This window comes from Vicia villosa, unplaced genomic scaffold (assembly GCF_029867415.1).
Source record: "Vicia villosa cultivar HV-30 ecotype Madison, WI unplaced genomic scaffold, Vvil1.0 ctg.000920F_1_1, whole genome shotgun sequence".
In the NCBI taxonomy this organism is placed as follows: domain Eukaryota; kingdom Viridiplantae; phylum Streptophyta; class Magnoliopsida; order Fabales; family Fabaceae; genus Vicia; species Vicia villosa.
In genome coordinates, this window is record NW_026705414.1 from 34,573 (window position 1) to 50,433 (window position 15,861).

At 35.9% G+C, this 15,861-nt stretch overlaps 2 protein-coding genes across 3 annotated transcripts; one reads left to right on the plus strand and one right to left on the minus strand.

Annotated features, from left to right (window-relative positions):
• Positions 1-102: 102 nt before the first annotated feature.
• LOC131632239 (uncharacterized) lies at positions 103-4,320 on the minus strand. 2 transcript variants are annotated; one of them, XM_058903023.1, is made up of 7 exons: positions 3,826-4,320; positions 3,211-3,569; positions 2,954-3,106; positions 2,527-2,619; positions 2,142-2,200; positions 844-937; positions 103-428 (listed from the first exon to the last, which is right to left on the minus strand). In XM_058903023.1, the coding sequence occupies exons 1-7, from the start codon at positions 4,250-4,252 to the stop codon at positions 204-206; spliced, it is 1,410 nt and encodes a 469-aa protein (XP_058759006.1). In that variant the 5' UTR covers positions 4,253-4,320; the 3' UTR covers positions 103-203. The 2 variants fall into 2 exon arrangements, with proteins under 2 accessions (XP_058759006.1, XP_058759007.1); XM_058903024.1 differs by lacking the exons at positions 103-428; positions 844-937 and adding an exon at positions 972-1,888.
• A 164-nt stretch (positions 4,321-4,484) lies between these two features.
• On the plus strand, positions 4,485-6,340 carry LOC131632240 (nascent polypeptide-associated complex subunit beta-like). The gene is made up of 6 exons (XM_058903025.1): positions 4,485-4,575; positions 5,129-5,196; positions 5,446-5,594; positions 5,704-5,760; positions 5,908-5,946; positions 6,031-6,340. Exons 2-6 carry the CDS (start codon positions 5,129-5,131, stop codon positions 6,198-6,200), a joined length of 483 nt encoding a protein of 160 aa, XP_058759008.1. The 5' UTR covers positions 4,485-4,575; the 3' UTR covers positions 6,201-6,340.
• The last annotated feature ends 9,521 nt before the right edge of the window (positions 6,341-15,861 follow it).

Below are 15,861 nucleotides of genomic sequence, written 5' to 3' on the forward strand. Positions count from 1 at the left end.
AACAACAAAAATTCTGTTTCCCAACAATTTCTGTTTCCAGGCCAGAGGTTGAAATGGTATCTGCGGTATTCTTCTATCTTCCATCCAATTTTATGTCATATAAAAAAAATAAAAATACCTATACATATCTATTAAATTGTCCAAACTGGATACACTCTATATCTTGTGTTTCAAGGACTTATATACAAACAAAATAAAGAAATTTATATTCTTTTCTGAACTGCAAGAAGTAGTACAACAAAAATAGGAGAAGTTAGAAAAAGAAAATACAGAATAACCTGATTCATTGAACTTTCTTTAACCACTTCATTTTTAACTTTAACGGTGTAGTCTATTTTCTTTTCAATAAAGGCATTGAAATAACTCTCATAGAATGTGTTCTTCGAATAACTTGAAGAACCTGTCCTCACCTTCATCATTTCCATAGCCTGCAAGAGTTCATGTATAAGAAATATCCAATGAAAATATATTTATTGTAGTTTACATTCAAATCAATATTCTTTTTTTTATTAGCAAAGAAAGAAAATCACTACCATGGAAAGAAAACAAAGCTTAAGAACAAGTTGAGCAGAAGCAAGCAATACGACAGAGCTAGATCCAAATATGTTTAAATGTATAAAAATAAATTCGATTTTCCTTACTAAAATTCCCCATTTTTACTTTTATTATAAAGTAAAGTTGGAGAATGGATGTCCATTTACAAGCTTTCATGTAAAAAATGTTGCGAAATATTATTTTCAAGGGAATCAACTATTGTAAAATTTCCTATTAGTTATGTGTTGCACTGGTATTTAGCAAATCATTTTACATAAACTCCTAAACTTAAAAGCCACCGGAAACTACCTGAAAACTGAACGTGAAATGTCTTGCTTTCTTGCTTACTTGAACATTTGGGTGAGATTGAAGCTTTTCATACATACTTCGCGCTTCACTGTGCCTGTCAATCATTAAAATATATTGGAAACTTTTTTATTAAGAAGAAAAAACAGTTCATTAATAATCAGCAAAACACATACACTTCTATGGTTGTTTATGAATGAAGTCCTAGTTGTAGACGACTGGCAGTGACATGTTTATATGATTTAAATTGTTAACTGATACTACAAGTTATTATATCAATAAAAGTTGCAGTTCAACTTCAATAGAATACATGGTGTGTAGATAAAATATAGTTGAGTTTCAGCAAATAAATGATATTATTCTCCCCCTTCCCCAGTTTAAGATTTCACCGCTTTTCGTGTAGTAGCATTAGCGAAATCCCATCTAAGTCTTCACTATGTATTCGTTATATCTCATCCCTTGCATACTTTGATGGAAAAAGTAAAACCGCACACCACGGATAGAAAATAGAAATCCATAAAAAACACAAATAAAATGAGAACGACACAATTAACATGATACAGGGGCGCGGGATTGAACCCGCGACATCCCACTTGTTCACCTTTAAAGGGAGAATTCCAGCCACAAGGTTACTTGATAAAAAAACAATTATATTCACTATCTCAGAACAAGATTGCAACTTTTGGGTAAACTTGAAAATCCATTCCAAGTGGTTACAAACTTACAATACTAGGTATCCCTACACAAGGATTACAATAGACATTCTCACTATACAAGTTATCAGTCACACTTGCTCAATTATCTTAGACTTGGGATGTTTGTACAAGTTTCAAAGATTAGCTTTTCAGTAGTCAATGAAATATTTCCAAGAACAGGAGATAGACTTATTTAAGACACCGAAGGAGGTCCACGGTTCAAACTTATGAAAACTAACAAAACCATTAACTTACCAAAATTTGCCTCTTAAAAACTTATTTGAATCCAAATTTCTGAATTAATCTCGACAGTGATGACAATGTTGGAGACAACAAGGCAACCCAAGACAAACCTATCGAACCGAACACAATGCAATATTATGACCTGTTTTAAAAACTACTCAATCATTTAACCTTTTACGTTAAACTATTTGCTCTATAGCTAACTTTGAAAGACAACACAGTTGTGCTGTGAGTGTATCATGATGCACAATCCCGAAATAACTACCTTGCATATGTAAATTACAGTGTCTTCAATCCTATGTAGAACACAACAAGGTATATTACATGAGAAATTTAGATATGTCAAGAACATTACAAACATACCTACTGAGGGAGTCTAGACAAATCGACCACTGTAAGGCTGCTAATCCGTGGAGTTCACTCTGCACAGACATGTTCAATTTCATACACATATTCCTCCATATATATGTTTTCCTAGTTTCCCTGCTAGAGTATATGTTATGCATGACATTCAAAAGTTCAAATGTTAAGCACAATGTAATGCTCAACAAATCTGAAAATAATTTTTAAACGGACAATCAAAATACCCTTTTGGTTTGAAGAAAAAAAAAATTCATCTCATTCCACTGGTGCTTTTATTGTGTCTACCTTCATCAAGCATGATATTATGTTCTTACTGGAAAGATAGACATGCATTCCCCCACCTCTTAAAAACTGGCACGTAAGTGATTGAAATATAAGCGTGTACCTGGAAGGGTAGTTTATCAATAACCTTCTCATAGTAGGGTAATGCATCCTTCAGTTTTCCCGCATCCATTAACAAGTCCCCTTTGTTCAATTCCTATGAATATTGTATACAATTCATGAAATAAAATTTTGTTTGAATTACTAAGCAACAGATAAACAATTAAAGAGGCTAATAACTAATTAACAAGCAATGGCAACTATCTAGAGCCTTGCACATTATTTTTGAAATTGAACAATATAATTTTAGAAAAACAAATAAAATAAAGAGAGGTGATCATCTTAAGCCATCAATTTCTTTTTCCTTACAAATTTAAAATATCCTCATACGCATACAAATATTGCAGAGAGAATGAAAACAATACATACTTATGTTTTAAAAAAGGGAAATGATGGCAGCAAGATTTTGGGATACAAATAGTTATGCTTACCTCCTGGCACTCGGCTTTTAACTTTGGATCAATATTTAATCCATATGTCTTCTTGTAAGCAGCAAGCACTTGCTTTGTGCGCTCTTCTTTTGTAGCTTTTTCTTCTGCAGTCTCTAAAACTTCTCCAGGAAGTATAACTCTTCCACCTCCAAACTGAATAGGCCGAGAACCAAAAATGTATATTTGAAAGGGAAATCATATCAGTATCACAAACAAGTGAACTATAAAGGTTCATATTGCAAATACTAAATACATACTGTTTTTGAAATATTGTTAGGTCTGGGAAATACACCCCATGTAGAAACTTTTGGCTTGTACAGATCTGACTCATCTTCCGATGTCTGTTCAGGCTGTGATGTCTGTTCACGTTGCGGAGCTTTTGTTTTTGTATCGAACTTGGTTGAGTCTCCGACGATAAACTCCACCTCAGGTAAGTCACCATCTAAGTAGGGGTCTGAAAAAGGAAGCAGACCAGCCGGAAGTCCCCTTGTCTTCGGCTTATCCGCAAAACCAAGCCCCACAAAATCCATCTTTGAAACAGACAGTTCTACTTTCTTACCAACACTATTGTCATTCATATTTTCATCCCATGTCCTCACACTCCCTCCTTGCAATCCTATTTATTTTAAAACAAATAAATACATAATAAACACATGTTATATAAGTGCTTATCTATAAACTGTTTTTAGATAATTTATAAGCTGTTTCAATAAGCTATTCTAAAGAGCTTGCAGTAACAAGTTGAAAACAGTTTCATAAATTTCTTAAAAAGTTTCACAGGCATTTATACAAATAGATAAGCTTCAACATATCATAAGCTGTTTTCATAAATTAAGTTCATTAGAATAAGCTCAAATAAGCCAATTATTTACCTTGATCAGTTTCACTAACAACAACTTCTTTATTCTGCTTATACTTTCTAGCCTTCTCCATAGCAATCTTCAATCTATCCGGCATATCCTTTTTCCCTCCATCAACAACATTTGGATTCACTTTAACCGAATTGTCTCCCTCACCACCACTTTCCTCAATTCCCAAACTAGAGTTAGATTTAATCGATTTTTTATAAGCTTTAGCTTTTTCAAACGCGAGCTTTATACGATCAACAGGAGCAGTTTCTTTAGCTTCAATCGAATTAATAACTTCAGAAGATCCCTCGCTGTCGGGGTTCTTAACACAACACAACTTCGAAGATTTTAGCGTTGTTGAAGGAAGCATCACCACCAATCCCACGTTTTTGTTCGGCTTCATCAGCATAGAAGAGAGCCATGAAGATGAAGAATGTAATAGCGAAGCCATTAGAAAATCTAAAAGAATAATAATAATATAAAAAACAAAATATTCATCACCACTCAGAACTCAGCGTGAACGTGTAAAGTAACCGTGTTTGTTGATACTCTCTTAGATAACTCGGGTTTGGGTTCAGATTCGGAATCGGGTAATGGGCTTTTGGTATTGGGCCTACATATCCGGCCCAACTTTTCTAATTTTTATTTTAATAAAATAAATAAAAAAGGTACTAGGGTTTTATAGGTATAAGAAGGGTCCTTATCTGGTTGCGTTGTTTCGTTCTTCTTCGCGGTGAGGCTTACCCTGTGTCTAAAATCACTGATTTAACAAAGGTACTTTCTTTACTACTTCACTATTTCATTTCACTGATTTTTTGTTTTGTTGTATCTTGTTTTCCGTTGTTGTGTTGGTTTTTTAATTCTTCAGGATTTGACCTAATTACTATGCCTTGTGTTGATTTCGAATTCGTTCTATTTTTCAATTCCATTTTTTTTATCATTTTAGTTTTTTAGGTCTCTGTTTTTCCCAAATCAATCATTTTTAGTTGTATATTGAGCTTTGAGATACTGATTTTTGAAGGGTGGTTGAGAAGTTTTGTTTTCCTTTCAGATTGGATTTGGTTTGTATAGCATTTTTTTTCTGGAATATGGGTTCATGGGTTCAGATTAATATGCATGTGTAAAGCCGAATTTAGCTTCTTTAACTTGGGATTGTTGAGGATTTATTTGAATTCACATTTCTAGCTTGCTTATGTTATACAGTGTTATCAAAGTGTTGTCAAGTTTCCACCATGTATTTCAATTATACAACCTACTCTATGGAGGTCTTCCCACTCCATATTGAGTTTTGCTTCTGATGTTTTTAGTTTTTGTACCTTTTACCCAGATGAATCGTGAAAAGTTGATGAAGATGGCCGGTTCGGTTAGAACTGGTGGAAAGGGTACCGTCAGAAGGTATTTTTGAAGCCTAACTTTGGTCTTTTCTAATATAACTTGGTTGTCATATTCTGACCTGTTAGAGTTGTCCTGTTAATTAGTTCTGTCATTAGTCATTGGAGTCACTGGGCATATGTTGGCATGAGCTTTAGTTCTCATAAATATCAGTTGTTTCTCAATTTTCTTGTTTAGTTGTTTTGTTGTGAATCCACAATGCTTTTGTTAAGTTGAATTATCTCTTGATGATGTGCCTTCTTATTACTGTAGAAAGAAGAAGGCTGTCCATAAGACAACAACTACAGACGACAAAAGGCTTCAGAGTACCTTGAAGAGAATTGGGGTGAATGCCATCCCACAAATTGAGGAGGTCAATATCTTTAAAGATGATGTTGTCATCCAATTCTCAAACCCCAAAGGTGATGACAGTCTACTATATTTCAGCATTAATACTTTTAATATGACAGGTTTTCTGTATATTGCTTTTAAGATTTTGCTGACATTTAAATTGGATTGTTTTCTTTGCAGTTCAAGCGTCCATTGCTGCTAATACATGGGTTGTTAGTGGTGCTCCACAAACCAAGAGTAAGATAATACACCCTATTCATTTTAGAGTACACTAAGGCATTGCTTTGCACAATTTTTTTGAACTACCTTCTATAACGTGCTGCTTATTTTATGGCTGGTTATTTGCCGTTGTATGATGTTAAAATTTAATCTCCCCTTCTGCAGAGTTGCAAGACATTCTTCCCAGCATTATCCACCAATTAGGTATGTGCTTTCAACATTTTCAAAGTCGTGTTTGGTGTTTAGTGTCCTTCCCATCTTAATGTTTTGAATATTATTAAAATACAGGGCCAGATAATTTGGAAAACCTGAAGAAGATAGCTGAGCAGTTCAATAAGCAGGTTCCTGAAGCAGGTGCTGGCGCAGCCACAGCTCAAGAAGAGAATGATGATGATGTTCCGGAGCTTGTCCCAGGAGAGACTTTTGAGACAGCTGCTGAGGAGGCTAAGGATAGTTAGAGTGTTACTGTGTGCCATTTTGTGTTTTTTCAACAAAGAAAATCTTGATTTTCATTTAAGTATTTTAGGTTGTTTTGTTCTCCTGTCATATACTTTAAACAGTCTGAATACTTGAATTTAATCTGTTTTCACTTGTCTAATTCAAGTATTATTACTTTGCACTTGATTTCTACCAAATTCTATGTATTTCTGGAAGTGACAAGAGAATGAAATTTCTTAAAATTTTATTCAGTACAACAGCATCCTCTTAAAATTTTATTCAGTACAACAGCATCCTCTTAAAATTTTATTTAGTACAACAAAATGTATTTCTGGTTTGCCATAATTAATTCACAAGAATGTAATCGTCTGAAATCTTATTAAAAATGGTCATGTCTGATAAGAAACCCTCAATATATAGTAAATAATATAAATGTGGATTAACTTAACATTTACTTTTCATTTTTAAACTATGCTTGTGTATTTCAGAAAGACATGCAATAATAGAGTTATGTATCATCTTGGTTAAGGTATTTTGAATAAGTAATTTAGGCACTTACTAAATTCCCTTTGCATTTAATTGATGCAAAAACTAAATTACTCCAAAACAGGATAATGTTACTTTTAAAGCAGAATTAATGCAGTACTATGAGTACTAACTTTTCAAATCCCACTTAACAGCAACATGAAATCAATCCACAAAATTTGGCTAAATCAACAGCATGCAAAATCAACCGCAGCTTTGGTTAAATCAACATCATACAAAATTAGCAACAAAATGTTGTAGAAATCCATCAAATTTGCAACTATTTCATTTTGCTTCAAATAAAACACCACCAGAAAATAGGCGGGACGGTCAAAGTAGAGGGAAGACCTTCACAATATTAACTCTATTTGTTTAGAATTCAACGTGGATGTCCGACGAGCCTGACATGTTCTGCGATTCCTAGTTGGAAGCAATTTGCATTCAACGTGGATGTCCGACGAGCCTGACATGTACTGCGACTCCTAGTTGGAAAAAACTTGCAGTCAACTTTGTGTTTCTACCCACGTACATAAGTAGATTACATGTCATCTTTGGTTAGTATTTTAATTGCAAGTTCATGGGATCTGCTGATGAGATTATGTTGTGAACTTTATATGCCTACCAAATGAAGTTATGTTTAAAAGAAGGCACCCAAGTATATTGTTGATATGAAAAATAATTGTTTTTAAGCCCTTAATTTTGTATGATGATTTGTTAACTTTAGTTTGTTTTCAGAAATTTTCTACTATCTTTAAGTTAAATTTGATTTTCAGGGGAAATATGGGAATTTTAAACATTTCTACAAGAAAACACAATAAAAAGTCCAAAGACATAACAAATGAAGCTGAAGAATCAGTGATCAAAGAAAATTGTAAACAAAAGAAAAAAAATGCTAGAATATGGCTAGATAGTGTTAGGGTAACAAGTTCGTGTTGCATACGAGAAAAAATAAAGAATTCTAAAAGTATGAAGAAGTCTAGTAGACCAAATAGGTAACATTGTGTTATGGCAACACTGCATGCTTACTTAGACTTCTAAATTGCCTTTAGGGTGATTATATGTAGTTGTACTTGCTAAAAGTACAATAGTAAAAAGAGAGTCTGCTCACAGAATATCTTATCTTCAGAGTTTTCACTTAGAAGGGAAAATTGCACTCAATCCTTCTCAAGCTCAACTTCATCTTTTTTTCCGTCACACATATAACACCATATTCCCTTTCTTCCTTTATTCACCCTCTTTTTAAAAATAATGGTGATAATTAGGGAGTTAGACGAGAAAGGTAACATGATTGAAATTTCCAATAGTAGAGAACTCAAGAAACTATATGAAAACTGCATGAAAAACTCCAGGCAAGTTCACAGGACAATTGACTATAAAATTCTCGAAATATGTATGCTTGGGAGTTATGACAACACCTTTGATTCTAGTAGTGATAGTGACTATATTTTTCCCGTGCTTTCTCAAGAAATTAAGAGTTGTTAATGGAGGCAAACTCATCCAAATGTTTGGGAGTGGAGGACTTCGAAACTTGCTAAACCTTTGAGAAGAGAATGACCTCTTTCCATAAGCACATAAACCTTAATGGAATGGGAGACAGGGGGAGGTTATCCCGTAGCCTTGCTCTGATGAAAAACGAACTAACATAACTGCCTCAAATGATTCACCGTACTCCTTTTCTATACGAACCTCCCAGTTGTCCACAACCTTGAAGTGTTCATTCCTTTTACTCATTTTGAGTCAGAGGTTCTCATGGCCATTAATGTCGCCTATCCCAAATAAAGCCCAATGGTTTGGCTTTTATAAGGGATTTTGAGATAATATGTCGGTGTCTAGACGTTAACCTTACCATATGTACTCATTTCTCCTTTTATGGTAATAAGACAGGAACCATATGTGGTTAGGTGACTCTTTGCGCTTTATCAGGAAAAGTCTTATTCACCCCTACTTTAACTATTTCAAGAATTAGTAATACGTGTTCATTAGGGTGAGGGAGTGTGATGGCATATCCATGGTTGCCACAAGGGACGATGACACCCACTATTTCCCCTTATATTGGACAGAGGATCTTATGGTCATAAACATCTTTGATTTTGAATACTTAACCATCACGTCATTTCCAATACCAATACACAGTCCCTCAAGCACGGGGCCTTGTAAAGGGAGAAGTGTTTTAGTATCTTTTCCTTTATCCAGACGCCGTAGAGGGGACCTTAAAAGGAGAACTTTAAACATGAATCAAGATAAGTTCCTGTAACGAGACTCACTCAAGTCCCTAAAGCGAGACTTTAGTTGAGACCCCCGTGAGAGACTTTAGTTGAGTTCCACATGAGAGACTTTAGTTGAGTCCTTAAAGCAATACATTAGTTGAGTCTCTCAGTCGAAACTTTAATTAAGTCCCTGTTGAAATAGTATTGTGGTGTCCTTTTCGTTTATATCGTATCCACAGGGATTATTGCGATATTACCGCCGTTCTATAGCCTATTTTGTCTTGAGTTAATGTTACTTTAAGTTTGGGTTTGCAAAAGATCATTCACACTTTTAGTAGCAAAGAGTAAAGTAATGAAAGTTCTAAGTTAAAGAAAATGTATCTAGATTCGATTTCATCGACCTAAATTTGTATGTTTCCTTATAAGTATGCGTATTTGAACTCGGTAACGATCAATATAATTACGTATCGACGCCTATATCGTCCGTGTCCGCAACGATATAGTTAGATTTACCGTATTGTTTAACCGACGATTTCTCCACCGTTTAAACAATACAAATAACGTTTTAAAACCGATACTAAGTAAACATCAAACGTTAAATCCATGTCTGCAACTTATAGTTTGATAAATGATAGAGTTAGGTCTAGATACAAACATTGATGTCTCAAACATTTATACCATAGAAAAGCTTTAATAAACAAACTAAACCATTTATATTGATCATCACATGTTCATACACAATATATTCACAAGAAATACATACAAAAAGCTAGGAAGATTACATCTTATCTTGATACAAAAGAGATTTAGCTATCCATGAGAATGGTAGCTTGCTCAAGAAGTAAAGGATGAAGATCAACAAGCATCAAAGGCGATTAATCGACGATCAAGGCTTCGAATCTTCAACTCTTAGTTTGCTACAGTGTTTTGTGCTCTTGGTTCTCTCTCAAAATATCTCTCTCTCTTGTTCAAAGTGATCTGGCCCCTAATCAAATAAACAAAGTTTCGCAGACCGCGCTTAGCGCGGTGCAGCCCGCTAAGCGCGCTATCAAAAATTGCTTAAACCGCCCAACCGCGCTAAGCGGGCTCCAGACCTCGCTTAGCGCGGAACTCTCTGCCAGAACTTCCTTCTTTTCTTCAAAACCGCGCTTAGCGGGCTCAACCTCGCTTAGCGCGCTTCCACTTTTCAGCAACCCTTGGCTTTGGTCTTGGAACATCATCAAAATCCTTTTTCCATGGTCCAAGCTTCCAATTATCTGTAAAAACTACAAAATCCAACATAGATTGCAAAGATAAGAACTATTCAACAATAATATAAATATAAGAATAAATATATACCAAATGATAATAAAATACTACTATTAACCACAAAAAGACTTGAAAGTTACCAAAAATTACCTAAGATATTTACACAAATTGGTAACTAACAACTCTCCCCAACTTAAACCTTTGTTTGTCCTCAAACAAAAACAAACATAAAAACAACAACAAACAAAACCAAGAGAGCACAAGCTAAGACAAGAACAAATGGGTGGTTCAAATTCCATAAGCACACAAGTAACATCTCACCCTTGCTAAAATAATACTATGATTGAGATACTAATACTAAATACACCTTTGATGTAAACAGTTCCTAAAACAAAATAAGTTCAAAATTGAATCACAACCTACACACTTCTCTAGTAAGAGACAAAATTGAGGACCTAACACTCACACAACAATGTCGCCAACATCCAGAATTAATTATGCATTCATCTACACAACATTTATATAAAAAGCGTAAAAGCAAGAATCACAAAGTCTTTAGGGTTGTATCTTGGCTTGGTTAACAAGGAAGTGTCATTTCTCAAGGCCATTGAAACGAAAGGGTCAATACCTAAGAGAGCATTCAAATACAATTATATCCACATATCCTTATCAACCACTCACACAAATTTATTGCTCAAGAGTTCACCTTCTTAATTTAAAGGAACTAGCTATATACAAAGCCTTTTTTTCTTTTTCTTTTTCTTTTTCTTTTTCTTTTTCTTTTTCTCTTTCTTTTTCTCTTTCTTTTTCTCTTGAGCAATCACTTATTTACTTCTCACTACCAATACAACCAAAATTTTATATTCTCCCCAACTTGAATATTACCACCACATAATCACGAATGCTCTATATTCTAAGGCGAAAAGGAAACATTCCTAACCACAATTAATGGTACTCTTCAAGGTTGAAAGAAAATCATCAAGATTCATATCAAAAATCGGCAAATATAGACAAGGAATTGATACCGCTTGAATCTTGGCAAAAATGGCTCAAAGTGGTTATCAAATGCTCACACACTCACCGGGTAGGTTATATATGGTAGAGAAGTTATACTCGTAATACGAAACAAAATGCTTTGATCACTTTCATGCTTTACACAATTAAATAAAAAACGCAAGATTAAACATAATAAACACGAGTTAAACGCACATTATTGGTAATCACAAAATAATATATATATGTACAATGGAAAGGCTCCTCACACTAGTTTTAGAACTAAAATGATTCAATATTGAACTATATTTGTTAAAGAAAATATGACATCTAATTTGTACAATTACAAGCATCTAATTCATGGTATATTAAAGAAACGATAAAAATGTACCTTGCACGTACTAATTTCACATTATATCATCACCGCCCCAATTGGATGTAAAACTTGCTCCCTCAAGGAAACACTTTCACAAGGATAACAAAAATTAAAAAAAAAAACACAATTGCATATGTTCATAGAAATAAAAGCAATTAAACTAAAAACTTAATAATTTAAAACAAACACCAAAAGGTGTCACAATATCCAAAAAGGCATAGCAATGCCTAAGGTTCAAAATACCTCATCCTATAAAAGGATGGAACAAAACATAACAAAGCTAATGTCAAAATAAAAAAAAAAACTAGCACTAAACATACTAATAGCACTAAACATAAAATATAAAACTACTCATCCTCATCCTGATTTTCTTCCACATTTTCATCCTCGCCACCTTCTTCCTCCTCAGGAAATGGACTGACCTCAGGCCAATCAGCATAATCCACCAAGTCTTGGCGAGAACTCCACGGATGAGCTACATGGGGCTCCATCATCTGCAACCTCAGCTGAGATATAGAATCATGCAAAAACATGAATGCTCTCTGATGCGCCATATGAAATGCCAAGTTCTCCTCTCTATCAGGATCACTACGACGGCGAGCAGGGCGAGCAGCAGCAACAGGAACAGCAATCAACTTGGATAAACAATAACGCTCAATAAAAGTATCATCAATAAAAGTGTCAATAGACACAAGACCCTCAGAAGGAATCTGCACTCTTGCTTTCTTGCACAGATTCATGATCAAACCAGGAAAAATCAGCTTGCAGGGAGCACGATCACCATGCCGAGTTCCACTCAAAGCAACCCTCTTCAGCTCATTCGCAATAATGCGAGTAATATCAATCGGCTCATGCTCAATCATACGAGCAACCAAAGCAGCAGACTCAGCTGGCAAAGAGGAAGTGTGACTCCTAGGCCTTAAATTATGAAGGACCATCGACATGAGAACCTGAGCATTAGTAGTCAACACTTTTCTAGAGAACTTTTGGGGCTGCTGTGAAGGATTAAGATCATAAGAATGCCCACTCATACACAAAACCTCCTTCAGATGCTCCCAATCAAAATTTCCCCGTGCCAATTGCACATGATACCCACACAGCTCACCATCCTCAAAAGGCAATGGAGTTCCAAGAAATTCACGGATTGCCTGACGAGAAAAGTCGATTTCCTTACCACGCACCCAAGTTTTGAACTCATAGGCCACACCTTCAACCGGAAATTCCTCATTTGGAATGGCATTAGCATAAAACTCTCTTACAATCTCCTAATGAAACTTAGGTGCAGGCTCACAAAGTTTAAGCCAACCATACTCCTCAATGGTGTTATGACACCACCCATAGGTTCCCTCAGGATTGATTCTCACAATTTGCTCTGGCCACCATGTCCTAACCTCTAACTTCTTGTACCTCTCCTCTTGGACATGACTCTTAAATCGGTTATGATTAAACGGAATACCCCTAGGTGCTTGAGAAGAACTGCCACCTTCGGTTCCGGTCTTTCTTTTCTTAGAGCCTAGGAATTTCGGTCCCATCTGAAATGATTAAAGAAATGGCAACACAAAACCAACATGTTAACATAAAAATAACAAAAATAAACAGCTACAGTCAGAATCAAAGCAATAGAACACTCCCCCTGCATCAAACAAAAACAGGCAGAAGAGGGAATTTTTCTGAAATCCCCAGACCGCGCTAAGCGCGCTCTGCGATTTGCAGAAAAATTCCCTGCGAACCAGGGTTGCAACCAAACATTTCCAGCACCCAAATTCTATTCTAAACATGTACAAGGCACTGGAAATCAGATTATATCACTAAGTTTTCAAAACACAAACCCTAACCACAAAATTTCTATTCCTAATCTACAATTAAACCCTAATATATAAAACAAGCATAAAGAAATAGCAAAGGAAATGGAGAAGAAGCTGCTTACCTTGGTGATGATGAAGATGAAGAAAGAGCAAAGACTAAAATGGAGAAGCAAAGAGAGAAAACAAGCTTAGGAGAGCAAAAATGGGGAAAAATGAGGCACAAAGACCTCAAACCCTATTTTTTCATTCAGAAAACGCGCTGGGCCGGGTCAGAAACAAAGGCCCAACATTTCAAAAATAATCTTTTTTTTTTCTTCTGAAAACCCACCCGCGCTAAGCGGGGTCTGAAGCGCGCTAAGCGCGCAACTCTCTGGAACTAAGGGTTCCAAAATTTCAAAAGCGCGCTAAGCGGGCTAGAGCGCGCTAAGCGCCCTTGACAGAACACAGAAAATTTTTTCTTCTACCAGCAAGTGTAACTTTACCGGTAGGCTGATTTTGGCTCGACCAGAACGCAAAAAACATAAACGGTAAAAAAACACATAAAACAAGCTGAATATTTACAAATTGGGGTGCCTCCCAATAAGCGCTTTGTTTAACGTCGGTCAGCTCGACGGTCAAAGGCAATCAAGGATCACCAAACGATAAAACACAAGTTTCACGATTAAAATCGCTTCCTCGATAAACCTTCAACCTCTGACCATTAACTACCCATTCTTGCTTTGATTTTTGGTCCTCTATCACAATAGCCCCATGGCTTCTAACCTCTTTGACCAAAAACGGTCCGGACCATTTAGACTTCAACTTTCCCGGAAAAAGTCTTAACCGGGAATTGAAGAGTAACACCAATTGTCCTACCTTAAAATCTTTAATTATAATCTTACTATCATGATAGAATTTGGTCTTTTCCTTGTAAATCGAATTAGACTTATAGGCATGCAATCTCATCTCTTCCAACTCATTTAATTGGATTTTTCTTCTCTCTCCACACAACTTGTGGTCAAAATTCAAAAGCTTCAAGGCCCAATATGCCTTATGCTCTAGTTCTACGGGAAGGTGACAACTTTTACCATACACCATTTGGAATGGTGTAAGACCGATCGGTGCTTTGAAAGCGGTCCGATACGCCCACAAGGTTTCATCTAATTTCATCGACCAATCCTTCCTAGAGATAGACACAGTTTTTTCAAGAATTCTCTTAATTTCTCTATTGGTCCTCTCAACTTGCCCATTAGTTTGTGGATGATATGGAGTAGCCACCTTGTGCTTTACTCCATATTGCTCCAACACTTTTTCAAGCGGGGCATTACAGAAATGAGATCCACCATCACTAATTAACACTCTTGGCGTGCCAAACCGCGAAAATATATTTTTCTTCAAAAATTTTATCACGGTCTTACCATCCGCTTTGGGTGAAGCAATCGCTTCCACCCACTTAGACACGTAAGCTACAGCTACCAAGATGTATTCATTTGACATAAAGGAAGGGAATGGTCCAACAAAATCAATGCCCCAACAATCAAATACTTCTACTTCTACAATACTTTGGAGGGACATTTCCTCTCTTTTCCCTATTCCACCAGTTCGTTGACAACTGTCGCATGAGGCAACATGGTGGTAAGCATCTTTGAACAAAGTAGGCCACCAAAATCCCGATTGAAGGACTTTTGTGGCCGTACGCAAACCATTAAAATGACCACCATACGGCGAATTGTGGCAATGCCACAAAATGCTTTTTGTCTCCTCATCCGCGACACATCTTCTCAAAAGATTGTCACTACTCAACTTAAACAAGTGAGGATCATCCCAAACATAAAAATTAGCATCGTTCAAAAACTTTTTTCTTTGATTCCAAGTTAGATCCTCTGGTATCCAGCCAGATGCTTTGTGATTAGCCATATCTGCGAACCAGGGTCTAACTTCTTGTACCATGTACAGTTTTTCATCGGGGAATTCTTCCCTCACTTCTTTCTCATTGTTTGTCACATCGGTATTCACTAACCGAGATAAATGATCCGCAATCAAATTTTCAGTGCCTTTCTTATCTCTCACTTCAAGATCAAATTCTTGAAGCAAAAGAATCCACCTAATAAGCCTCTGTTTTGAATCAGGCTTGGTGAGAAGATATTTGATTGCGGCATGATCAGTATAACACACCACTTTAGAACCAATGAGGTAAGAACGAAACTTTTCCAATGCAAATACAATTGCGAGCAATTCTTTTTCGGTAGTGGCATAGTTAACCTGTGCCTCATTTAAAACTTTGCTCGCATAATGTATAGCATGGAATTGTTTGTTCTTCCTTTGGCCTAAGACCGCACCAACCGCATAGTCACTCGCATCGCACATGAGTTCAAACTCAAGCGACCAATTAGGAGCGACAATTATGGGTGTGGTGGTCAAATTTGCTTTGAGTTCTAGGAAAGCTTTTAGACATGATTCATCAAAATTAAATTCCATACCTTTGTTGAGCAAATTACTCAAAGGCTTTGCGACCTTGGAGAAATCCTTGATGAATCTTCTATAAAAC

Bases quoted from the DNA above. Each gene is read 5' to 3' on its own strand.
- LOC131632239 (XM_058903023.1), bottom strand. From the start codon at position 4,252: ATGGCTTCGCTATTACATTCTTCATCTTCATGGCTCTCTTCTATGCTG. The intron at 3,107-3,210 runs GTATGTATTTAG...CGGCCTATTCAG, and splicing joins CTAACAATATTTCAAAAACA to TTTGGAGGTGGAAGAGTTAT. The intron at 938-2,141 runs GTATGTTTGTAA...AATGATTGACAG, and splicing joins TGTCTAGACTCCCTCAGTAG to GCACAGTGAAGCGCGAAGTA.
- LOC131632240 (XM_058903025.1), top strand. From the start codon at position 5,129: ATGAATCGTGAAAAGTTGATGAAGATGGCCGGTTCGGTTAGAACTGGT. The intron at 5,197-5,445 runs GTATTTTTGAAG...TTATTACTGTAG, and splicing joins GGAAAGGGTACCGTCAGAAG to AAAGAAGAAGGCTGTCCATA. The intron at 5,761-5,907 runs GTAAGATAATAC...CCCCTTCTGCAG, and splicing joins TGGTGCTCCACAAACCAAGA to AGTTGCAAGACATTCTTCCC.